Genomic DNA, 25,368 nt, shown 5'->3' with positions numbered 1-25,368 from the left:
GGCCGAATTTTTGAGTTTCGATATCTCAGCTCTAGAAGGGGCTAGAGCCTCCATTTTTGCACTCAGGTCTAAGTCTCATGGCCCTCTATCAGAATCCAGAGTTTTGGGAAGATTGGAGAAACTTAATTTTTCGCCCCCAAAAAAAAACGTAAGGGGTACCACTGTCGTTTTTTTTTCGGGCCGAATTTTTGATTTTCGATATCTCAGCTCTGGAAGGGGCTAGAGCGTCCATTTTTGCATTTAGGTCTAAGTCTCATGGCCCTCTATCAGAATCCAGAGTTTTGGGAAGTTTGGAGAAACTTAATTTTTCGCCCAAAAAAAAAAACGTAAGGGGTACCACTGTCGTTTTTTTTTCGGGCCGAATTTTTGAGTTTCGATATCTCAGCTCTGGAAGGGGCTAGAGCCTCCATTTTTGCATTCAGGTCTAAGTCTCATGGCCCTCTATCCGAATCCAGAGTTTTGGGAAGATTGGAGAAATTAATTTTTCGCCCAAAAAAAAAAAACGTAAGGGGTACCACTGTCTTTTTTTTTTCGGGCCGAATTTTTGAGTTTCGATATCTCAGCTCTGGAAGGGGCTAGAGCCTCCATTTTTGCACTCAGGTCTAAGTCTCATGGCCCTCTATCAGAATCCAGAGTTTTGGGAAGATTGGAGAAACTTAATTTTTTGCCCAAAAATAAAAACGTAAGGGGTACCACTGTCGTTTTTTTTTTCGGGCCGAATTTTTGAGTTTCGATATCTCAGCTCTGGAAGGGGCTAGAGCCTCCATTTTTGCACTCAGGTCTAAGTCTCATGGCCCTCTATCAGAATCCAGAGTTTTGGGAAGATTGGAGAAACTTAATTTTTCGCCCAAAAAAAAAAACGTAAGGGGTACCACTGTCGTTTTTTTTTTCGGGCCGAATTTTTGAGTTTCGATATCTCAGCTCTGGAAGGGGCTAGAGCCTCCATTTTTGCACTCAGGTCTAAGTCTCATGGCCCTCTATCAGAATCCAGAGTTTTGGGAAGATTGGAGAAACTTAATTTTTTGCCCAAAAATAAAAACGTAAGGGGTACGTACCACTGTCGTTTTTTTTTCGGGCCGAATTTTTGAGTTTCGATATCTCAGCTCTGGAAGGGGCTAGAGCCTCCATTTTTGCACTCAGGTCTAAGTCTCATGGCCCTCTATCAGAATCCAGAGTTTTGGGAAGATTGGAGAAACTTAATTTTTCGCCCCAAAAAAAAAAACGTAAGGGGTACCACTGTCGTTTTTTTTCGGGCCGAATTTTTGAGTTTCGATATCTCAGCTCTGGAAGGGGCTAGAGCCTCCATTTTTGCACTCAGGTCTAAGTCTCATGGCCCTCTATCAGAATCCAGAGTTTTGGGAAGATTGGAGAAACTTAATTTTTTGCCCAAAAAAAAAAACGTAAGGGGTACCACTGTCGTTTTTTTTTTCGGGCCGAATTTTTGAGTTTCGATATCTCAGCTCTGGAAGGGGCTAGAGCCTCCATTTTTGCACTCAGGTCTAGGTCTCATGGCCCTCTATCAGAATCCAGAGTTTTGGGAAGATTGGAGAAACTTAATTTTTCGCCCCAAAAAAAAAACGTAAGGGGTACCACTGTCGTTTTTTTTTTGGGCCGAATTTTTGAGTTTCGATATCTCAGCTCTGGAAGGGGCTAGAGCCTCCATTTTTGCACTCAGGTCTAAGTCTCATGGCCCTCTATCAGAATCCAGAGTTTTGGGAAGATTGGAGAAACTTAATTTTTCGCCCAAAAAAAAAAACGTAAGGGGTACCACTGTCTTTTTTTTTTTTGGGCCGAATTTTTGAGTTTCGATATCTCAGCTCTGGAAGGGGCTAGAGCCTCCATTTTTGCACTCAGGTCTAAGTCTCATGGCCCTCTATCAGAATCCAGAGTTTTGGGAAGATTGGAGAAACTTAATTTTTCGCCCCCCAAAAAAAACGTAAGGGGTACCACTGTCGTTTTTTTTTCGGGCCGAATTTTTGAGTTTCGATATCTCAGCTCTGGAAGGGGCTAGAGCCTCCATTTTTGCACTCAGGTCTAAGTCTCATGGCCCTCTATCAGAATCCAGAGTTTTGGGAAGATTGGAGAAACTTAATTTTTCGCCCAAAAAAAAAAAACGTAAGGGGTACCACTGTCGTTTTTTTTTCGGGCCGAATTTTTTATTTTCGATATCTCAGCTCTGGAAGGGGCTAGAGCGTCCATTTTTGCATTTAGGTCTAAGTCTCATGGCCCTCTATCAGAATCCAGAGTTTTGGGAAGATTGGAGAAACTTAATTTTTCGCCCAAAAAAAAAACGTAAGGGGTACCACTGTCGTTTTTTTTTCGGGCCGAATTTTTGAGTTTCGATATCTCAGCTCTGGAAGGGGCTAGAGCCTCCATTTTTGCATTCAGGTCTAAGTCTCATGGCCCTCTATCAGAATCCAGAGTTTTGGGAAGATTGGAGAAACTTAATTTTTGCGCCCAAAAAAAAAAAACGTAAGGGGTACCACTGTCGTTTTTTTTTCGGGCCGAATTTTTGAGTTTCGATATCTCAGCTCTGGAAGGGGCTAGAGCCTCCATTTTTGCACTCAGGTCTAAGTCTCATGGCCCTCTATCAGAATCCAGAGTTTTGGGAAGATTGGAGAAACTTAATTTTTCGCCCAAAAAAAACAAAACGTAAGGGGTACCACTGTCGTTTTTTTTTTCGGGCCGAATTTTTGAGTTTCGATATCTCAGCTCTAGAAGGGGCTAGAGCCTCCATTTTTGCACTCAGGTCTAAGTCTCATGGCCCTCTATCAGAATCCAGAGTTTTGGGAAGATTGGAGAAACTTAATTTTTCGCCCCCAAAAAAAAACGTAAGGGGTACCACTGTCGTTTTTTTTTCGGGCCGAATTTTTGATTTTCGATATCTCAGCTCTGGAAGGGGCTAGAGCGTCCATTTTTGCATTTAGGTCTAAGTCTCATGGCCCTCTATCAGAATCCAGAGTTTTGGGAAGTTTGGAGAAACTTAATTTTTCGCCCAAAAAAAAAAACGTAAGGGGTACCACTGTCGTTTTTTTTTCGGGCCGAATTTTTGAGTTTCGATATCTCAGCTCTGGAAGGGGCTAGAGCCTCCATTTTTGCATTCAGGTCTAAGTCTCATGGCCCTCTATCCGAATCCAGAGTTTTGGGAAGATTGGAGAAATTAATTTTTCGCCCAAAAAAAAAAAACGTAAGGGGTACCACTGTCTTTTTTTTTTCGGGCCGAATTTTTGAGTTTCGATATCTCAGCTCTGGAAGGGGCTAGAGCCTCCATTTTTGCACTCAGGTCTAAGTCTCATGGCCCTCTATCAGAATCCAGAGTTTTGGGAAGATTGGAGAAACTTAATTTTTTGCCCAAAAATAAAAACGTAAGGGGTACCACTGTCGTTTTTTTTTTCGGGCCGAATTTTTGAGTTTCGATATCTCAGCTCTGGAAGGGGCTAGAGCCTCCATTTTTGCACTCAGGTCTAAGTCTCATGGCCCTCTATCAGAATCCAGAGTTTTGGGAAGATTGGAGAAACTTAATTTTTCGCCCAAAAAAAAAAACGTAAGGGGTACCACTGTCTTTTTTTTTTTTTTGGGCCGAATTTTTGAGTTTCGATATCTCAGCTCTGGAAGGGGCTAGAGCCTCCATTTTTGCACTCAGGTCTAAGTCTCATGGCCCTCTATCAGAATCCAGAGTTTTGGGAAGATTGGAGAAACTTAATTTTTCGCCCCCCAAAAAAAACGTAAGGGGTACCACTGTCGTTTTTTTTTCGGGCCGAATTTTTGAGTTTCGATATCTCAGCTCTGGAAGGGGCTAGAGCCTCCATTTTTGCACTCAGGTCTAAGTCTCATGGCCCTCTATCAGAATCCAGAGTTTTGGGAAGATTGGAGAAACTTAATTTTTCGCCCAAAAAAAAAAAACTTAAGGGGTACCACTGTCGTTTTTTTTTCGGGCCGAATTTTTGATTTTCGATATCTCAGCTCTGGAAGGGGCTAGAGCGTCCATTTTTGCATTTAGGTCTAAGTCTCATGGCCCTCTATCAGAATCCAGAGTTTTGGGAAGATTGGAGAAACTTAATTTTTCGCCCAAAAAAAAAACGTAAGGGGTACCACTGTCGTTTTTTTTTCGGGCCGAATTTTTGAGTTTCGATATCTCAGCTCTGGAAGGGGCTAGAGCCTCCATTTTTGCATTCAGGTCTAAGTCTCATGGCCCTCTATCAGAATCCAGAGTTTTGGGAAGATTGGAGAAACTTAATTTTTGCGCCCAAAAAAAAAAAACGTAAGGGGTACCACTGTCGTTTTTTTTTCGGGCCGAATTTTTGAGTTTCGATATCTCAGCTCTGGAAGGGGCTAGAGCCTCCATTTTTGCACTCAGGTCTAAGTCTCATGGCCCTCTATCAGAATCCAGAGTTTTGGGAAGATTGGAGAAACTTAATTTTTCGCCCAAAAAAAACAAAACGTAAGGGGTACCACTGTCGTTTTTTTTTTCGGGCCGAATTTTTGAGTTTCGATATCTCAGCTCTAGAAGGGGCTAGAGCCTCCATTTTTGCACTCAGGTCTAAGTCTCATGGCCCTCTATCAGAATCCAGAGTTTTGGGAAGATTGGAGAAACTTAATTTTTCGCCCCCAAAAAAAAACGTAAGGGGTACCACTGTCGTTTTTTTTTCGGGCCGAATTTTTGATTTTCGATATCTCAGCTCTGGAAGGGGCTAGAGCGTCCATTTTTGCATTTAGGTCTAAGTCTCATGGCCCTCTATCAGAATCCAGAGTTTTGGGAAGTTTGGAGAAACTTAATTTTTCGCCCAAAAAAAAAAACGTAAGGGGTACCACTGTCGTTTTTTTTTCGGGCCGAATTTTTGAGTTTCGATATCTCAGCTCTGGAAGGGGCTAGAGCCTCCATTTTTGCATTCAGGTCTAAGTCTCATGGCCCTCTATCCGAATCCAGAGTTTTGGGAAGATTGGAGAAATTAATTTTTCGCCCAAAAAAAAAAAACGTAAGGGGTACCACTGTCTTTTTTTTTTCGGGCCGAATTTTTGAGTTTCGATATCTCAGCTCTGGAAGGGGCTAGAGCCTCCATTTTTGCACTCAGGTCTAAGTCTCATGGCCCTCTATCAGAATCCAGAGTTTTGGGAAGATTGGAGAAACTTAATTTTTTGCCCAAAAATAAAAACGTAAGGGGTACCACTGTCGTTTTTTTTTTCGGGCCGAATTTTTGAGTTTCGATATCTCAGCTCTGGAAGGGGCTAGAGCCTCCATTTTTGCACTCAGGTCTAAGTCTCATGGCCCTCTATCAGAATCCAGAGTTTTGGGAAGATTGGAGAAACTTAATTTTTCGCCCAAAAAAAAAAACGTAAGGGGTACCACTGTCTTTTTTTTTTTTGGGGCCGAATTTTTGAGTTTCGATATCTCAGCTCTGGAAGGGGCTAGAGCCTCCATTTTTGCACTCAGGTCTAAGTCTCATGGCCCTCTATCAGAATCCAGAGTTTTGGGAAGATTGGAGAAACTTAATTTTTCGCCCCCAAAAAAAAACGTAAGGGGTACCACTGTCGTTTTTTTTTCGGGCCGAATTTTTGAGTTTCGATATCTCAGCTCTGGAAGGGGCTAGAGCGTCCATTTTTGCACTCAGGTCTAAGTCTCATGGCCCTCTATCAGTATCCAGAGTTTTGGGAAGATTGGAGAAACTTAATTTTTTGCCCAAAAAAAAAAACGTAAGGGGTACCACTGTCGTTTTTTTTTTCGGGCCGAAATTTTGAGTTTCGATATCTCAGCTCTGGAAGGGGCTAGAGCCTCCATTTTTGCACTCAGGTCTAAGTCTCATGGCCCTCTGTCAGAATCCAGAGTTTTGGGAAGATTGGAGAAACTTAATTTTTCGCCCAAAAAAAAAAAAACGTAAGGGGTACCACTGTCTTTTTTTTTTTTGGGCCGAATTTTTGAGTTTCGATATCTCAGCTCTGGAAGGGGCTAGAGCCTCCATTTTTGCACTCAGGTCTAAGTCTCATGGCCCTCTATCAGAATCCAGAGTTTTGGGAAGATTGGAGAAACTTAATTTTTCGCCCCAAAAAAAAACCGTAAGGGGTACCACTGTCGTTTTTTTTTCGGGCCGAATTTTTGAGTTTCGATATCTCAGCTCTGGAAGGGGCTAGAGCCTCCATTTTTGCACTCAGGTCTAAGTCTCATGGCCCTCTATCAGAATCCAGAGTTTTGGGAAGATTGGAGAAACTTAATTTTTTGCCCAAAAAAAAAAACGTAAGGGGTACCACTGTCGTTTTTTTTTTCGGGCCGAATTTTTGAGTTTCGATATCTCAGCTCTGGAAGGGGCTAGAGCCTCCATTTTTGCACTCAGGTCTAGGTCTCATGGCCCTCTATCAGAATCCAGAGTTTTGGGAAGATTGGAGAAACTTAATTTTTCGCCCCCAAAAAAAAAACGTAAGGGGTACCACTGTCGTTTTTTTTTTCGGGCCGAATTTTTGAGTTTCGATATCTCAGCTCTGGAAGGGGCTAGAGCCTCCATTTTTGCACTCAGGTCTAGGTCTCATGGCCCTCTATCAGAATCCAGAGTTTTGGGAAGATTGGAGAAACTTAATTTTTCGCCCCAAAAAAAAAACGTAAGGGGTACCACTGTCGTTTTTTTTTTGGGCCGAATTTTTGAGTTTCGATATCTCAGCTCTGGAAGGGGCTAGAGCCTCCATTTTTGCACTCAGGTCTAAGTCTCATGGCCCTCTATCAGAATCCAGAGTTTTGGGAAGATTGGAGAAACTTAATTTTTCGCCCAAAAAAAAAACGTAAGGGGTACCACTGTCTTTTTTTTTTTTTGGGCCGAATTTTTGAGTTTCGATATCTCAGCTCTGGAAGGGGCTAGAGCCTCCATTTTTGCACTCAGGTCTAGGTCTCATGGCCCTCTATCAGAATCCAGAGTTTTGGGAAGATTGGAGAAACTTAATTTTTCGCCCCCAAAAAAAAAACGTAAGGGGTACCACTGTCGTTTTTTTTTTGGGCCGAATTTTTGAGTTTCGATATCTCAGCTCTGGAAGGGGCTAAAGCCTCCATTTTTGCATTCAGGTCTAAGTCTCATGGCCCTCTATCCGAATCCAGAGTTTTGGGAAGATTGGAGAAACTTAATTTTTTGCCCAAAAAAAAAAAAACGTAAGGGGTACCACTGTCGTTTTTTTTTCGGGCCGAATTTTTGAGTTTCGATATCTCAGCTCTGGAAGGGGCTAGAGCCTCCATTTTTGCACTCAGGTCTAAGTCTCATGGCCCTCTATCAGAATCCAGAGTTTTGGGAAGATTGGAGAAACTTAATTTTTCGCCCAAAAAAAAAAAACGTAAGGGGTACCACTGTCTTTTTTTTTTTTTGGGCCGAATTTTTGAGTTTCGATATCTCAGCTCTGGAAGGGGCTAGAGCCTCCATTTTTGCACTCAGGTCTAAGTCTCATGGCCCTCTATCAGAATCCAGAGTTTTGGGAAGATTGGAGAAACTTAATTTTTCGCCCCAAAAAAAAAACGTAAGGGTTACCACTGTCGTTTTTTTTTCGGGCCGAATTTTTGAGTTTCGATATCTCAGCTCTGGAAGGGGCTAGAGCGTCCATTTTTGCACTCAGGTCTAAGTCTCATGGCCCTCTATCAGAATCCAGAGTTTTGGGAAGATTGGAGAAACTTAATTTTTTGCCCAAAAAAAAAAACGTAAGGGGTACCACTGTCGTTTTTTTTTCGGGCCGAATTTTTGAGTTTCGATATCTCAGCTCTGGAAGGGGCTAGAGCCTCCATTTTTGCACTCAGGTTTAAGTCTCATGGCCCTCTATCAGAATCCAGAGTTTTGGGAAGATTGGAGAAACTTAATTTTTCGCCCCAAAAAAAAAACGTAAGGGGTACCACTGTCGTTTTTTTTTTGGGCCGAATTTATGAGTTTCGATATCTCAGCTCTGGAAGGGGCTAGAGCGTCCATTTTTGCACTCAGGTCTAAGTCTCATGGCCCTCTATCAGAATCCAGAGTTTTGGGAAGATTGGAGAAACTTAATTTTTCGCCCAAAAAAAAAAACGTAAGGGGTACCACTGTCTTTTTTTTTTTTGGGCCGAATTTTTGAGTTTCGATATCTCAGCTCTGGAAGGGGCTAGAGCCTCCATTTTTGCACTCAGGTCTAAGTCTCATGGCCCTCTATCAGAATCCAGAGTTTTGGGAAGATTGGAGAAACTTAATTTTTCGCCCCCAAAAAAAAACGTAAGGGGTACCACTGTTGTTTTTTTTTCGGGCCGAATTTTTGAGTTTCGATATCTCAGCTCTGGAAGGGGCTAGAGCCTCCATTTTTGCATTCAGGTCTAAGTCTCATGGCCCTCTATCTGAATCCAGAGTTTTGGGAAGATTGGAGAAATTAATTTTTCGCCCAAAAAAAAAAAACGTAAGGGGTACCACTGTCGTTTTTTTTTCGGGCCGAATTTTTGAGTTTCGATATCTCAGCTCTGGAAGGGGCTAGAGCCTCCATTTTTGCATTCAGGTCTAAGTCTCATGGCCCTCTATCAGAATCCAGAGTTTTGGGAAGATTGGAGAAACTTAATTTTTGCGCCCAAAAAAAAAAAACGTAAGGGGTACCACTGTCGTTTTTTTTTCGGGCCGAATTTTTGAGTTTCGATATCTCAGCTCTGGAAGGGGCTAGAGCCTCCATTTTTGCACTCAGGTCTAAGTCTCATGGCCCTCTATCAGAATCCAGAGTTTTGGGAAGATTGGAGAAACTTAATTTTTCGCCCAAAAAAAAAAAAACGTAAGGGGTACCACTGTCGTTTTTTTTTTCGGGCCGAATTTTTGAGTTTCGATATCTCAGCTCTAGAAGGGGCTAGAGCCTCCATTTTTGCACTCAGGTCTAAGTCTCATGGCCCTCTATCAGAATCCAGAGTTTTGGGAAGATTGGAGAAACTTAATTTTTCGCCCCCAAAAAAAAACGTAAGGGGTACCACTGTCGTTTTTTTTTCGGGCCGAATTTTTGATTTTCGATATCTCAGCTCTGGAAGGGGCTAGAGCGTCCATTTTTGCATTTAGGTCTAAGTCTCATGGCCCTCTATCAGAATCCAGAGTTTTGGGAAGTTTGGAGAAACTTAATTTTTCGCCCAAAAAAAAAAACGTAAGGGGTACCACTGTCGTTTTTTTTTCGGGCCGAATTTTTGAGTTTCTATATCTCAGCTCTGGAAGGGGCTAGAGCCTCCATTTTTGCATTCAGGTCTAAGTCTCATGGCCCTCTATCCGAATCCAGAGTTTTGGGAAGATTGGAGAAATTAATTTTTCGCCCAAAAAAAAAAACGTAAGGGGTACCACTGTCTTTTTTTTTTCGGGCCGAATTTTTGAGTTTCGATATCTCAGCTCTGGAAGGGGCTAGAGCCTCCATTTTTGCACTCAGGTCTAAGTCTCATGGCCCTCTATCAGAATCCAGAGTTTTGGGAAGATTGGAGAAACTTAATTTTTTGCCCAAAAATAAAAACGTAAGGGGTACCACTGTCGTTTTTTTTTTCGGGCCGAATTTTTGAGTTTCGATATCTCAGCTCTGGAAGGGGCTAGAGCCTCCATTTTTGCACTCAGGTCTAAGTCTCATGGCCCTCTATCAGAATCCAGAGTTTTGGGAAGATTGGAGAAACTTAATTTTTCGCCCAAAAAAAAAAACGTAAGGGGTACCACTGTCTTTTTTTTTTTTTGGGCCGAATTTTTGAGTTTCGATATCTCAGCTCTGGAAGGGGCTAGAGCCTCCATTTTTGCACTCAGGTCTAAGTCTCATGGCCCTCTATCAGAATCCAGAGTTTTGGGAAGATTGGAGAAACTTAATTTTTCGCCCCCCAAAAAAAACGTAAGGGGTACCACTGTCGTTTTTTTTTCGGGCCGAATTTTTGAGTTTCGATATCTCAGCTCTGGAAGGGGCTAGAGCGTCCATTTTTGCACTCAGGTCTAAGTCTCATGGCCCTCTATCAGTATCCAGAGTTTTGGGAAGATTGGAGAAACTTAATTTTTTGCCCAAAAAAAAAAAACGTAAGGGGTACCACTGTCGTTTTTTTTTTCGGGCCGAAATTTTGAGTTTCGATATCTCAGCTCTGGAAGGGGCTAGAGCCTCCATTTTTGCACTCAGGTCTAAGTCTCATGGCCCTCTGTCAGAATCCAGAGTTTTGGGAAGATTGGAGAAACTTAATTTTTCGCCCAAAAAAAAAAAAACGTAAGGGGTACCACTGTCTTTTTTTTTTTTGGGCCGAATTTTTGAGTTTCGATATCTCAGCTCTGGAAGGGGCTAGAGCCTCCATTTTTGCACTCAGGTCTAAGTCTCATGGCCCTCTATCAGAATCCAGAGTTTTGGGAAGATTGGAGAAACTTAATTTTTCGCCCCCAAAAAAAACCGTAAGGGGTACCACTGTCGTTTTTTTTTCGGGCCGAATTTTTGAGTTTCGATATCTCAGCTCTGGAAGGGGCTAGAGCGTCCATTTTTGCACTCAGGTCTAAGTCTCATGGCCCTCTATCAGAATCCAGAGTTTTGGGAAGATTGGAGAAACTTAATTTTTTGCCCAAAAAAAAAAACGTAAGGGGTACCACTGTCGTTTTTTTTTCGGGCCGAATTTTTGAGTTTCGATATCTCAGCTCTGGAAGGGGCTAGAGCCTCCATTTTTGCACTCAGGTCTAAGTCTCATGGCCCTCTATCAGAATCCAGAGTTTTGGGAAGATTGGAGAAACTTAATTTTTCGCCCCAAAAAAAAAAACGTAAGGGGTACCACTGTCGTTTTTTTTCGGGCCGAATTTTTGAGTTTCGATATCTCAGCTCTGGAAGGGGCTAGAGCCTCCATTTTTGCACTCAGGTCTAAGTCTCATGGCCCTCTATCAGAATCCAGAGTTTTGGGAAGATTGGAGAAACTTAATTTTTTGCCCAAAAAAAAAAACGTAAGGGGTACCACTGTCGTTTTTTTTTTCGGGCCGAATTTTTGAGTTTCGATATCTCAGCTCTGGAAGGGGCTAGAGCCTCCATTTTTGCACTCAGGTCTAGGTCTCATGGCCCTCTATCAGAATCCAGAGTTTTGGGAAGATTGGAGAAACTTAATTTTTCGCCCCCAAAAAAAAAACGTAAGGGGTACCACTGTCGTTTTTTTTTTCGGGCCGAATTTTTGAGTTTCGATATCTCAGCTCTGGAAGGGGCTAGAGCCTCCATTTTTGCACTCAGGTCTAGGTCTCATGGCCCTCTATCAGAATCCAGAGTTTTGGGAAGATTGGAGAAACTTAATTTTTCGCCCCAAAAAAAAAACGTAAGGGGTACCACTGTCGTTTTTTTTTTGGGCCGAATTTTTGAGTTTCGATATCTCAGCTCTGGAAGGGGCTAGAGCCTCCATTTTTGCACTCAGGTCTAAGTCTCATGGCCCTCTATCAGAATCCAGAGTTTTGGGAAGATTGGAGAAACTTAATTTTTCGCCCAAAAAAAAAACGTAAGGGGTACCACTGTCTTTTTTTTTTTTGGGCCGAATTTTTGAGTTTCGATATCTCAGCTCTGGAAGGGGCTAGAGCCTCCATTTTTGCACTCAGGTCTAGGTCTCATGGCCCTCTATCAGAATCCAGAGTTTTGGGAAGATTGGAGAAACTTAATTTTTCGCCCCCCAAAAAAAAACGTAAGGGGTACCACTGTCGTTTTTTTTTTGGGCCGAATTTTTGAGTTTCGATATCTCAGCTCTGGAAGGGGCTAGAGCCTCCATTTTTGCATTCAGGTCTAAGTCTCATGGCCCTCTATCCGAATCCAGAGTTTTGGGAAGATTGGAGAAACTTAATTTTTTGCCCAAAAAAAAAAAACGTAAGGGGTACCACTGTCGTTTTTTTTTCGGGCCGAATTTTTGAGTTTCGATATCTCAGCTCTGGAAGGGGCTAGAGCCTCCATTTTTGCACTCAGGTCTAAGTCTCATGGCCCTCTATCAGAATCCAGAGTTTTGGGAAGATTGGAGAAACTTAATTTTTCGCCCAAAAAAAAAAAAACGTAAGGGGTACCACTGTCTTTTTTTTTTTTTGGGCCGAATTTTTGAGTTTCGATATCTCAGCTCTGGAAGGGGCTAGAGCCTCCATTTTTGCACTCAGGTCTAAGTCTCATGGCCCTCTATCAGAATCCAGAGTTTTGGGAAGATTGGAGAAACTTAATTTTTCGCCCCAAAAAAAAAACGTAAGGGTTACCACTGTCGTTTTTTTTTCGGGCCGAATTTTTGAGTTTCGATATCTCAGCTCTGGAAGGGGCTAGAGCGTCCATTTTTGCACTCAGGTCTAAGTCTCATGGCCCTCTATCAGAATCCAGAGTTTTGGGAAGATTGGAGAAACTTAATTTTTTGCCCAAAAAAAAAAACGTAAGGGGTACCACTGTCGTTTTTTTTTCGGGCCGAATTTTTGAGTTTCGATATCTCAGCTCTGGAAGGGGCTAGAGCCTCCATTTTTGCACTCAGGTTTAAGTCTCATGGCCCTCTATCAGAATCCAGAGTTTTGGGAAGATTGGAGAAACTTAATTTTTCGCCCCAAAAAAAAAACGTAAGGGGTACCACTGTCGTTTTTTTTTTGGGCCGAATTTTTGAGTTTCGATATCTCAGCTCTGGAAGGGGCTAGAGCGTCCATTTTTGCACTCAGGTCTAAGTCTCATGGCCCTCTATCAGAATCCAGAGTTTTGGGAAGATTGGAGAAACTTAATTTTTCGCCCAAAAAAAAAAACGTAAGGGGTACCACTGTCTTTTTTTTTTTTGGGCCGAATTTTTGAGTTTCGATATCTCAGCTCTGGAAGGGGCTAGAGCCTCCATTTTTGCACTCAGGTCTAAGTCTCATGGCCCTCTATCAGAATCCAGAGTTTTGGGAAGATTGGAGAAACTTAATTTTTCGCCCCCAAAAAAAAACGTAAGGGGTACCACTGTCGTTTTTTTTTCGGGCCGAATTTTTGAAATTCGATATCTCAGCTCTAGAAGGGGCTAGAGCGTCCATTTTTGCACTCAGGTCTAAGTCTCATGGCCCTCTATCAGAATCCAGAGTTTTGGGAAGATTGGAGAAACTTAATTTTTCGCCCAAAAAAAAAAACGTAAGGGGTACCACTGTCGTTTTTTTTTCGGGCCGAATTTTTGAGTTTCGATATCTCAGCTCTGGAAGGGGCTAGAGCCTCCATTTTTGCATTCAGGTCTAAGTCTCATGGCCCTCTATCCGAATCCAGAGTTTTGGGAAGATTGGAGAAATTAATTTTTCGCCCAAAAAAAAAAAACGTAAGGGGTACCACTGTCGTTTTTTTTTCGGGCCGAATTTTTGAGTTTCGATATCTCAGCTCTGGAAGGGGCTAGAGCGTCCATTTTTGCACTCAGGTCTAAGTCTCATGGCCCTCTATCAGAATCCAGAGTTTTGGGAAGATTGGAGAAACTTAATTTTTTGCCCAAAAAAAAAAACGTAAGGGGTACCACTGTCGTTTTTTTTTCGGGCCGAATTTTTGAAATTCGATATCTCAGCTCTAGAAGGGGCTAGAGCGTCCATTTTTGCACTCAGGTCTAAGTCTCATGGCCCTCTATCAGAATCCAGAGTTTTGGGAAGATTGGAGAAACTTAATTTTTCGCCCAAAAAAAAAAACGTAAGGGGTACCACTGTCGTTTTTTTTTCGGGCCGAATTTTTGAGTTTCGATATCTCAGCTCTGGAAGGGGCTAGAGCCTCCATTTTTGCATTCAGGTCTAAGTCTCATGGCCCTCTATCCGAATCCAGAGTTTTGGGAAGATTGGAGAAACTTAATTTTTCGCCCAAAAAAAAAAACGTAAGGGGTACCACTGTCTTTTTTTTTTTTGGGCCGAATTTTTGAGTTTCGATATCTCAGCTCTGGAAGGGGCTAGAGCCTCCATTTTTGCACTCAGGTCTAAGTCTCATGGCCCTCTATCAGAATCCAGAGTTTTGGGAAGATTGGAGAAACTTAATTTTTCGCCCCCAAAAAAAAACGTAAGGGGTACCACTGTCGTTTTTTTTTCGGGCCGAATTTTTGAAATTCGATATCTCAGCTCTAGAAGGGGCTAGAGCGTCCATTTTTGCACTCAGGTCTAAGTCTCATGGCCCTCTATCAGAATCCAGAGTTTTGGGAAGATTGGAGAAACTTAATTTTTTGCCCAAAAAAAAAAACGTAAGGGGTACCACTGTCGTTTTTTTTTCGGGCCGAATTTTTGAGTTTCGATATCTCAGCTCTGGAAGGGGCTAGAGCCTCCATTTTTGCACTCAGGTCTAAGTCTCATGGCCCTCTATCAGAATCCAGAGTTTTGGGAAGATTGGAGAAACTTAATTTTTCGCCCAAAAAAAAAAACGTAAGGGGTACCACTGTCGTTTTTTTTTCGGGCCGAATTTTTGAGTTTCGATATCTCAGCTCTGGAAGGGGCTAGAGCCTCCATTTTTGCACTCAGGTCTAAGTCTCATGGCCCTCTATCAGAATCCAGAGTTTTGGGAAGATTGGAGAAACTTAATTTTTTGCCCAAAAAAAAAAACGTAAGGGGTACCACTGTCGTTTTTTTTTTCGGGCCGAATTTTTGAGTTTCGATATCTCAGCTCTGGAAGGGGCTAGAGCCTCCATTTTTGCACTCAGGTCTAGGTCTCATGGCCCTCTATCAGAATCCAGAGTTTTGGGAAGATTGGAGAAACTTAATTTTTCGCCCCAAAAAAAAAACGTAAGGGGTACCACTGTCGTTTTTTTTTTGGGCCGAATTTTTGAGTTTCGATATCTCAGCTCTGGAAGGGGCTAGAGCCTCCATTTTTGCACTCAGGTCTAAGTCTCATGGCCCTCTATCAGAATCCAGAGTTTTGGGAAGATTGGAGAAACTTAATTTTTCGCCCAAAAAAAAAACGTAAGGGGTACCACTGTCTTTTTTTTTTTTGGGCCGAATTTTTGAGTTTCGATATCTCAGCTCTGGAAGGGGCTAGAGCCTCCATTTTTGCACTCAGGTCTAAGTCTCATGGCCCTCTATCAGAATCCAGAGTTTTGGGAAGATTGGAGAAACTTAATTTTTCGCCCCCCAAAAAAAACGTAAGGGGTACCACTGTCGTTTTTTTTTCGGGCTGAATTTTTGAGTTTCGATATCTCAGCTCTGGAAGGGGCTAGAGCCTCCATTTTTGCACTCAGGTCTAAGTCTCATGGCCCTCTATCAGAATCCAGAGTTTTGGGAAGATTGGAGAAACTTAATTTTTCGCCCAAAAAAAAAAACGTAAGGGGTACCACTGTCGTTTTTTTTTTCGGGTCGAATTTTTGAGTTTCGATATCTCAGCTCTGGAAGGGGCTAGAGCGTCCATTTTTGCACTCAGGTCTAAGTCTCATGGCCCTCTATCAGAATCCAGAGTTTTGGGAAGATTGGAGAAACTTAATTTTTCGCCCCCAAAAAAAAAAAACGTAAGGGGTACCATTGTCGTTTTTTTTTCGGGCCGAATTTTTGAGTTTCGATATCTCAGCTCTGGAAGGGGCTAGAGCGTCCATTTTTGCACTCAGGTCTAAGTCTCATGGCCCTCTATCAGTATCCAGAGTTTTGGGAAGATTGGAGAAACTTAATTTTTCGCCCAAAAAAAAAAACGTAAGGGGTACCACTGTCGTTTTTTTTTTCGGGCCGAATTTTTGAGTTTCGATATCTCAGCTCTGGAAGGGGCTAGAGCCTCCATTTTTGCACTCAGGTCTAAGTCTCATGGCCCTCTATCAGAATCCAGAGTTTTGGGAAGATTGGAGAAACTTAATTTTTCGCCCCCCAAAAAAAAACGTAAGGGGTACCACTGTCGTTTTTTTTTTCAGGCCGAATTTTTGAGTTTCGATATCTCAGCTCTGGAAGGGGCTAGAGCCTCCATTTTTGCACTCAGGTCTAAGTCTCATGGCCCCCTATCAGAATCCAGAGTTTTGGGAAGATTGGAGAAACTTAATTTTTTGCCCAAAAATAAAAACGTAAGGGGTACCACTGTCGTTTTTTTTTTGGGCCGAATTTTTGAGTTTCGATATCTCAGCTCTGGAAGGGGCTAGAGCCTCCATTTTTGCACTCAGGTCTAAGTCTCATGGCCCTCTATCAGAATCCAGAGTTTTGGGAAGATTGGAGAAACTTAATTTTTCGCCCCAAAAAAAAAACGTAAGGGGTACCACTGTCGTTTTTTTTTTGGGCCGAATTTTTGAGTTTCGATATCTCAGCTCTGGAAGGGGCTAGAGCCTCCATTTTTGCACTCAGGTCTAAGTCTCATGGCCCTCTATCAGAATCCAGAGTTTTGGGAAGATTGGAGAAACGTAATTTTTTGCCCAAAAATAAAAAAACGTAAGGGGTACCACTGTCGTTTTTTTTTTCGGGCCGAATTTTTGAGTTTCAATATCTCAGCTCTGGAAGGGGCTAGTACCCCTTACGTTTTTTTTTTGGGGCGAAAAATTAAGTTTCTCCAATCTTCCCAAAACTCTGGATTCTGATAGAGGGCCATGAGACTTAGACCTGAGTGCAAAAATGGAGGCTCTAGCCCATTCCAGAGCTGAGATATCGAAACTCAAAAATTCGGCCCGAAAAAAAAAACGACAGTGGTACCCCTTACGTTTTTATTTTTGGGCGAAAATTTACGTTTCTCCAATCTTCCCAAAACTCTGGATTCTGATAGAGGGCCATGAGACTTAGACCTGAGTGCAAAAATGGAGGCTCTAGCCCCTTCCAGAGCTGAGATATCGAAACTCAAAAATTCGGCCCGAAAAAAAAACGACAGTGGTACCCCTTACGTTTTTTTTTTTGGGCAAAAAATTAAGTTTCTCCAATCTTCCCAAAACTCTGGATTCTGATAGAGGGCCATGAGACTTAGACCTGAGTGCAAAAATGGACGCTCTAGCCCCTTCCAGAGCTGAGATATCGAAACTCAAAAATTCGGCCCGAAAAAAAAACAACAGTGGTACCCCTTACGTTTTTTTTTTTTGGGCGAAAAATTAAGTTTCTCCAATCTTCCCAAAACTCTGGATTCTGATAGAGGGCCATGAGACTTAGACCTGAGTGCAAAAATGGAGGCTCTAGCCCCTTCCAGAGCTGAGATATCGAAACTCAAAAATTCGGCCCGAAAAAAAAAACGACAGTGGTACCCCTTACGTTTTTTTTTTTGGGCAAAAAATTAAGTTTCTCAAATCTTCCCAAAACTCTGGATTCTGATAGAGGGCCATGAGACTTAGACCTGAGTGCAAAAATGGAGGCTCTAGCCCCTTCCAGAGCTGAGATATCGAAACTCAAAAATTCGGCCCGAAAAAAAAAAACGACAGTGGTACCCCTTACGTTTTTTTTTTTGGGCAAAAAATTAAGTTTCTCCAATCTTCCCAAAACTCTGGATTCTGATAGAGGGCCATGAGACTTAGACCTGAGTGCAAAAATGGAGGCTCTAGCCCCTTCCAGAGCTGAGATATCGAAACTCAAAAATTCGGCCCGAAAAAAAAAACGACAGTGGTACCCCTTACTTTTTTTTTTTTTGGGCGAAAAATTAAGTTTCTCCAATCTTCCCAAAACTCTGGATTCTGATAGAGGGCCATGAGACTTAGACCTGAGTGCAAAAATGGAGGCTCTAGCCCCTTCCAGAGCTGAGATATCGAAACTCAAAAATTCGTCCCGAAAATAAAAAACGACAGTGGTACCCCTTACGTTTTTATTTTTGGGCAAAAAATTAAGTTTCTCCAATCTTCCCAAAACTCTGGATTCTGATAGAGGGCCATGAGACTTAGACCTGAGTGCAAAAATGGAGGCTCTAGCCCCTTCCAGAGCTGAGATATCGAAACTCAAAAATTCGGCCCGAAAAAAAAACGACAGTGGTACCCCTTACGTTTTTTTTTTTGGGGCGAAAAATTAAGTTTCTCCAATCTTCCCAAAACTCTGGATTCTGATAGAGGGCCGTGAGACTTAGACCTGAGTGCAAAAATGGAGGCTCTAGCCCCTTCCAGAGCTGAGATATCGAAACTCAAAAATTCGGCCCGAAAAAAAAACGACAGTGGTACCCCTTAAGTTTTTTTTTTTTGGGCGAAAAATTAAGTTTCTCCAATCTTCCCAAAACTCTGGATTCTGATAGAGGGCCATGAGACTTAGACCTGAGTGCAAAAATGGAGGCTCTAGCCCCTTCCAGAGCTGAGATATCGATACTCAAAAATTCGGCCCGAAAAAAAAACGACAGTGGTACCCCTTACGTTTTTATTTTTGGGCAAAAAATTAAGTTTCTCCAATCTTCCCAAAACTCTGGATTCTGATAGAGGGCCATGAGACTTAGACCTGAGTGCAAAAATGGAGGCTGTAGCCCCTTCCAGAGCTGAGATATCGAAACTCAAAAATTCGGCCCGAAAAAAAAACGACAGTGGTACCCCTTACGTTTTTGTTTTTTTGGGCGAAAAATTAAGTTTCTCCAATCTTCCCAAAACTCTGGATTCTGATAGAGGGCCATGAGACTTAGACCTGAAAGCAAAAATGGAGGCTGTAGCCCCTTCCAGAGCTGAGATATCGAAACTCAAAAATTCGGCCCGAAAAAAAAACGACAGTGGTACCCCTTACGTTTTTGTTTTTTTGGGCGAAAAATTAAGTTTCTCCAATCTTCCCAAAACTCTGGATTCTGATAGAGGGCCATGAGACTTAGACCTGAGTGCAAAAATGGAGGCTCTAGCCCCTTCCAGAGCTGAGATATCGAAACTCAAAAATTCGGCCCGAAAAAAAAAACGACAGTGGTACCCCTTACGTTTTTTTTTTTTTGGGCGAAAAATTAAGTTTCTCCAATCTTCCCAAAACTCTGGATTCTGATAGAGGGCCATGAGACTTAGACCTGAGTGCAAAAATGGAGGCTCTAGCCCCTTCCAGAGCTGAGATATCGAAACTCAAAAATTCGGCCCGAAAAAAAAAAACGACAGTGGTACCCCTTACGTTTTTATTTTTGGGCGAAAAATTAAGTTTCTCCAATCTTCCCAAAACTCTGGATTCTGATAGAGGGCCATGAGACTTAGACCTGAGTGCAAAAATGGAGGCTCTAGCCCCTTCCAGAGCTGAGATATCGAAACTCAAAAATTCGGCCCGAAAAAAAAACGACAGTGGTACCCCTTACGTTTTTTTTTTTGGGCAAAAAATTAAGTTTCTCCAATCTTCCCAAAACTCTGGATTCTGATAGAGGGCCATGAGACTTAGACCTGAGTGCAAAAATGGACGCTCTAGCCCCTTCCAGAGCTGAGATATCGAAACTCAAAAATTCGGCCCGAAAAAAAAACAACAGTGGTACCCCTTATGTTTTTTTTTTTGGGCGAAAAATTAAGTTTCTCCAATCTTCCCAAAACTCTGGATTCTGATAGAGGGCCATGAGACTTAGACCTGAGTGCAAAAATGGACGTTCTAGCCCCTTCCAGAGCTGAGATATCGAAACTCAAAAATTCAGCCCGAAAAAAAAACGACAGTGGTACCCCTTACGTTTTTTTTTTGGGCGAAAAATTAAGTCTCTCCAATCTTCCCAAAACTCTGGATTCTGATAGAGGGCCATGAGACTTAGACCTGAGTGCAAAAATGGAGGCTCTAGCCCCTTCCAGAGCTGAGATATCGAAACTCAAAAATTCGGCCCGAAAAAAAAAACGACAGTGGTACCCCTTACGTTTTTTTTTTGGGGGCGAAAAATTAAGTTTCTTCAATCTTCCCAAAACTCTGGATTCTGATAGAGGGCCATGAGACTTAGACCTGAGTGCAAAAATGGAGGCTCTAGCCCATTCCAGAGCTGAGATATCGAAACTCAAAAATTCGGCCCGAAAAAAAAAACGACAGTGGTACCCCTTACGTTTTTTTTTTTGGGGCGAAAAATTAAGTTTCTCCAATCTTCCCAAAACTCTGGATTCTGATAGAGGGCCATGAGACTTAGACCTGAGTGCAAAAATGGAGGCTCTAGCCCCTTCCAGAGCTGAGATATCGAAACTCAAAAATTCGGCCCGAAAAAAAAAAAACGACAGTGGTACCCCTTACGTTTTTATTTTTGGGCGAAAAATTACGTTTCTCCAATCTTCCCAAAACTCTGGATTCTGATAGAGGGCCATGAGACTTAGACCTGAGTGCAAAAATGGAGGCTCTAGCCCCTTCCAGAGCTGAGATATCGAAACTCAAAAATTCGGCCCGAAAAAAAAACAACAGTGGTACCCCTTACGTGTTTTTTTTTGGGCGAAAAATTAAGTTTCTCCAATCTTCCCAAAACTCTGGATTCTGATAGAGGGCCATGAGACTTAGACCTGAGTGCAAAAATGGAGGCTCTAGCCCCTTCCAGAGCTGAGATATCGAAACTCAAAAATTCGGCCCGAAAAAAAAAACGACAGTGGTACCCCTTACGTTTTTTTTTTTGGGCAAAAAATTAAGTTTCTCCAATCTCCCCAAAACTCTGGATTCTGATAGAGGGCCATGAGACTTAGACCTGAGTGCAAAAATGGAGGCTCTAGCCCCTTCCAGAGCTGAGATATCGAAACTCAAAAATTCGGCCCGAAAAAAAAACGACAGTGGTACCCCTTACGTTTTTTTTTTTGGGCAAAAAATTAAGTTTCTCCAATCTTCCCAAAACTCTGGATTCTGATAGAGGGCCATGAGACTTAGACCTGAGTGCAAAAATGGAGGCTCTAGCCCCTTCCAGAGCTGAGATATCGAAACTCAAAAATTCGGCCCGAAAAAAAAAACGACAGTGGTACCCCTTACGTTTTTTTTTTGGGGCAAAAAATTAAGTTTCTCCAATCTTCCCAAAACTCTGGATTCTGATAGAGGGCCATGAGACTTAGACCTGAGTGCAAAAATGGACGTTCTAGCCCCTTCCAGAGCTGAGATATCGAAACTCAAAAATTCAGCCCGAAAAAAAAACGACAGTGGTACCCCTTACGTTTTTTTTTTTGGGCAAAAAATTAAGTTTCTCCAATCTTCCCAAAACTCTGGATTCTGATAGAGGGCCATGAGACTTAGACCTGAGTGCAAAAATGGACGCTCTAGCCCCTTCCAGAGCTGAGATATCGAAACTCAAAAATTCGGCCCGAAAAAAACAACAACAGTGGTACCCCTTACGTTTTTTTTTTTGGGCGAAAAATTAAGTTTCTCCAATCTTCCCAAAACTCTGGATTCTGATAGAGGGCCATGAGACTTAGACCTGAGTGCAAAAATGGAGGCTCTAGCCCCTTCCAGAGCTGAGATATCGAAACTCAAAAATTCGGCCCGAAAAAAAAAACGACAGTGGTACCCCTTACGTTTTTTTTTTGGGGCAAAAAATTAAGTTTCTCCAATCTTCCCAAAACTCTGGATTCTGATAGAGGGCCATGAGACTTAGACCTGAGTGCAAAAATGGACGTTCTAGCCCCTTCCAGAGCTGAGATATCGAAACTCAAAAATTCAGCCCGAAAAAAAAACGACAGTGGTACCCCTTACGTTTTTTTTTTGGGGCGAAAAATTAAGTCTCTCCAATCTTCCCAAAACTCTGGATTCTGATAGAGGGCCATGAGACTTAGACCTGAGTGCAAAAATGGAGGCTCTAGCCCCTTCCAGAGCTGAGATATCGAAACTCAAAAATTCGGCCCGAAAAAAAAAACGACAGTGGTACCCCTTACGTTTTTTTTTTGGGGCAAAAAATTAAGTTTCTCCAATCTTCCCAAAACTCTGGATTCTGATAGAGGGCCATGAGACTTAGACCTGAGTGCAAAAATGGACGTTCTAGCCCCTTCCAGAGCTGAGATATCGAAACTCAAAAATTCAGCCCGAAAAAAAAAACGACAGTGGTACCCCTTACGTTTTTTTTTTTGGGCAAAAAATTAAGTTTCTCCAATCTTCCCAAAACTCTGGATTCTGATAGAGGGCCATGAGACTTAGACCTGAGTGCAAAAATGGACGCTCTAGCCCCTTCCAGAGCTGAGATATCGAAACTCAAAAATTCGGCCCGAAAAAAACAACAACAGTGGTACCCCTTACGTTTTTTTTTTTGGGCGAAAAATTAAGTTCCTCCAATCTTCCCAAAACTCTGGATTCTGATAGAGGGCCATGAGACTTAGACCTGAGTGCAAAAATGGAGGCTCTAGCCCCTTCCAGAGCTGAGATATCGAAACTCAAAAATTCGGCCCGAAAAAAAAAACGACAGTGGTACCCCTTACGTTTTTTTTTTGGGGCAAAAAATTAAGTTTCTCCAATCTTCCCAAAACTCTGGATTCTGATAGAGGGCCATGAGACTTAGACCTGAGTGCAAAAATGGACGTTCTAGCCCCTTCCAGAGCTGAGATATCGAAACTCAAAAATTCAGCCCGAAAAAAAAACGACAGTGGTACCCCTTACGTTTTTTTTTTGGGGCGAAAAATTAAGTCTCTCCAATCTTCCCAAAACTCTGGATTCTGATAGAGGGCCATGAGACTTAGACCTGAGTGCAAAAATGGAGGCTCTAGCCCCTTCCAGAGCTGAGATATCGAAACTCAAAAATTCGGCCCGAAAAAAAAAACGACAGTGGTACCCCTTACGTTTTTTTTTTGGGGGCGAAAAATTAAGTTTCTCGAAAAATTAAGTTTTTTTGAGGCTCTAGAGTGAGCCTCCATTTTTGCATTCAGGTCTAAGTCACATGGCCCTCTATCAGAATGCAGAGTTTCAAGAAGATCAGAGAAACTCTGATCTTCTTGAAGTGTTACCCCTGTCGTTTTTTTTTTTGTGTGTGTGAAAAAATAAGTTTCTCCAATCTTCTTGAAACTCTGGATTCTGATAGAGGGCCATGGGACCCTTCCAGAGCTGAGTTGTCTTCCCCGTGTATACCTGTATTTTGCATCATCCACTTGTGGTCCGATCAACCAAAAGCATCTTAATATCAGGGTGTAAACAGGGCCTTTTATTCAGTCCCTTATGTTACATTTACATTAGAGTGTCAGCGTTTCAAAAAATATTATTTTTTCTATAGCATTGAGGACCACATACTGTACATACACATACCACATCTTTTGTGACACAAATGTTCCGTCACATTTGATTAATACTGTTTTTATTCAGCAAGGACATATTCAATTAATTTCTTTAAAAATTCAAAATCTAGAGGTTTTGAATTTACAATAAAAATGCATGGAAACATTTTCACAATGTCATAAACAGTCAACATAAAGAAACATTTTACTTTTCAATCAAAAGTACAATGCAAAACTATTTTAAACAGCATTTAAAAAAAATATGATTTACTTTAATACTTTTAATAGCATTTAAAAAGAAACAGTGATTAAGAAACAAACCATTAATCCTTCAGATCATACATTAATTATTGTCATGCATCTGTTAACATCCATTATTACTGGATTTTGTCCTTTAAAAACTAACTTACCTGTGTTTCAGGTCCTTCCCTAATAATTACTGGGACAAATTTGTTAAGAGGAAGGTAAGCAGAATCACAATAAACTTTTGATGTTACTCTTTTACAGTGCTTGTATTCCACAATTTCCACCGTCTTCTTTAGGTCATCAATAAATACGGTGACTTGTACGGGGCTGAGCGCATAGCTGAACTCCTGGGTCTGGATAAGAGCGCTCTGGACTTTGATCCCACCGAAGAGGCCGTGGTGAAGGAAGCCTCCCTGCTGTCCTGGTGAGCTGACAGGACCCACAAACATTCGGTTTTAAGGAACATTAAGGTATTCAGTCATGTTTTGGTTTCAATTGCAGGTTGAGCTCCATTGATACCAAGTACCACATTTGGAAAATGGGGGTGGTGATGACGGACAACGTGAGTATGGATCAGATTTGAGAATGCTAGGAAGATTATCCTATTTCAGGACGATAATGTTTTGTCTTTCATCTCTAGTCTTACCTCTACCTGATCTGGTACACCACCATGTCGATTCTGGGGCATTACAATAACTTCTTCTTTGCTGCTCATTTGCTGGACATTGCGATGGGCTTTAAGACCTTGAGGACCATCCTGTCTTCTGTGACTCACAATGGCAAACAGGCAAGTGTCATCCAGCAGGGGGTGACTGCAGGACAGATTTACCACCAAAACACTTCAAATCTGATTTGATTTCTTGATTTGAACAGCTGGTGTTGACCGTGGGCCTTCTAGCTGTCGTGGTCTACCTGTACACTGTAGTGGCTTTTAACTTCTTCCGCAAGTTCTACAACAAGAGCGAGGATGAGGACGCACCTGACATGAAGTGTGATGATATGATGACTGTGAGTTCATGTTTTGAATGTGGATTCAGTCTGATCTGGATGTCATCTTGGTCATATTTCAGACATTAATGCAGTCTATTATAGTCAGGAGTTAATCATTTATTATATATATAAAATAAATTATTAAGTCTTGACTATAGAAAATTATACAAACAGAAGTGTGTGTGTGTGTGTGTGTGTGTGCCCAAACTGCATTGCTAGATTATTAATAACTAAAACAGATCCCATGAATCCTCAGTGCTACCTGTTCCACATGTATGTGGGTGTGAGGGCTGGCGGTGGCATCGGTGATGAACTCGTGGACCCGGCCGGTGACCCCTACGAGCTCTACCGCATTCTGTTTGACATCACCTTCTTCTTCTTCGTCATTGTCATTCTGCTGGCCATCATTCAGGGTACTACTGCACTGATTTACATGCTCCATTAAACTCTTTATGTTAACGCTGCTCTTGAATAGCTCTATGTAACTTATCATAACCTCACACTCAATATTCTTATCTTCAGAACATCAATATAATAGTGAACGCTTTCATTTTTCAAACCAGGTTTGATCATTGATGCCTTCGGCGAGTTGAGAGACCAGCAGGAGCAGGTGAAAGAGGACATGGAGGTGAGTGATGTCACATGTCCTCCTGTGAAGTCTAAAAAGAGTACAGTTTGTTCCGGTTTTAACGTTTTGTCTTCGGTCTAGACAAAATGCTTCATCTGTGGAATCGGGAATGACTACTTTGACAGAATCCCGCATGGTTTTGAGACCCATACCTTACAAGAGCACAATCTAGCCAACTATTTGTGAGTAAATCATCTGTATGACGTACTACAACTAACATGAACACACAGTATGCCATCTGATGGCAACCTTTTTATAGTTAGAATGCTTCCTTTATAATCAAGTCAACACAAAATCACAAATTCAAATTTTCCTATTTAACAGATTCTTCCTGATGTACCTTATCAACAAAGATGAGACTGAATACACTGGTCAGGTAATTTACTAATCTATTTTAATATTAAATGTAATATAAAATCATGTGACTGTTCAAATGTATTAGAATTGGTAAGATTTTTTTTGTTTTGTTTTTGTAAAAAGTATTATGCTCACCAAGGCTATACAGTGAAATATTATTACAATTTATAGGATAAATCTCAACACTTTTTCAAAACTCTTCACACGATGCTCACAGCAGCTGTCAATAGGCTAAACTTTGGATTATTTATCATTGCTTTGGCACAAAATGCATTCAATGTAAAATACTATAATGAATTCTATT

At 41.7% G+C, this 25,368-nt stretch overlaps 1 protein-coding gene across 7 annotated transcripts in view; it reads left to right on the top strand.

Moving 5' to 3' along the window:
• Positions 1-25,368, top strand: part of ryr3 (ryanodine receptor 3) — a 110,447-nt gene that overhangs the window by 84,265 nt on the left and 814 nt on the right. For all 7 annotated transcript variants that reach the window (XM_089118656.1, XM_089118654.1, XM_089118655.1 and 4 more), the window contains 9 exons: positions 23,265-23,307; positions 23,386-23,513; positions 23,591-23,651; positions 23,730-23,876; positions 23,963-24,097; positions 24,336-24,492; positions 24,643-24,707; positions 24,789-24,889; positions 25,032-25,083. In XM_089118656.1, coding sequence (XP_088974782.1) covers positions 23,265-23,307; positions 23,386-23,513; positions 23,591-23,651; positions 23,730-23,876; positions 23,963-24,097; positions 24,336-24,492; positions 24,643-24,707; positions 24,789-24,889; positions 25,032-25,083 — 889 coding nt within the window. The remainder of the gene's footprint in view (positions 1-23,264; positions 23,308-23,385; positions 23,514-23,590; positions 23,652-23,729; positions 23,877-23,962; positions 24,098-24,335; positions 24,493-24,642; positions 24,708-24,788; positions 24,890-25,031; positions 25,084-25,368) is intronic.

Source organism: Pimephales promelas, chromosome 13 (assembly GCF_988280905.1).
Source record: "Pimephales promelas chromosome 13, fPimPro1.hap1.1, whole genome shotgun sequence".
In the NCBI taxonomy this organism is placed as follows: Eukaryota; Metazoa; Chordata; class Actinopteri; order Cypriniformes; family Leuciscidae; genus Pimephales; species Pimephales promelas.
The sequence above is the reverse complement of the archived record's forward strand: the minus strand, read 5'-3'. Positions and strand labels throughout refer to the sequence as shown.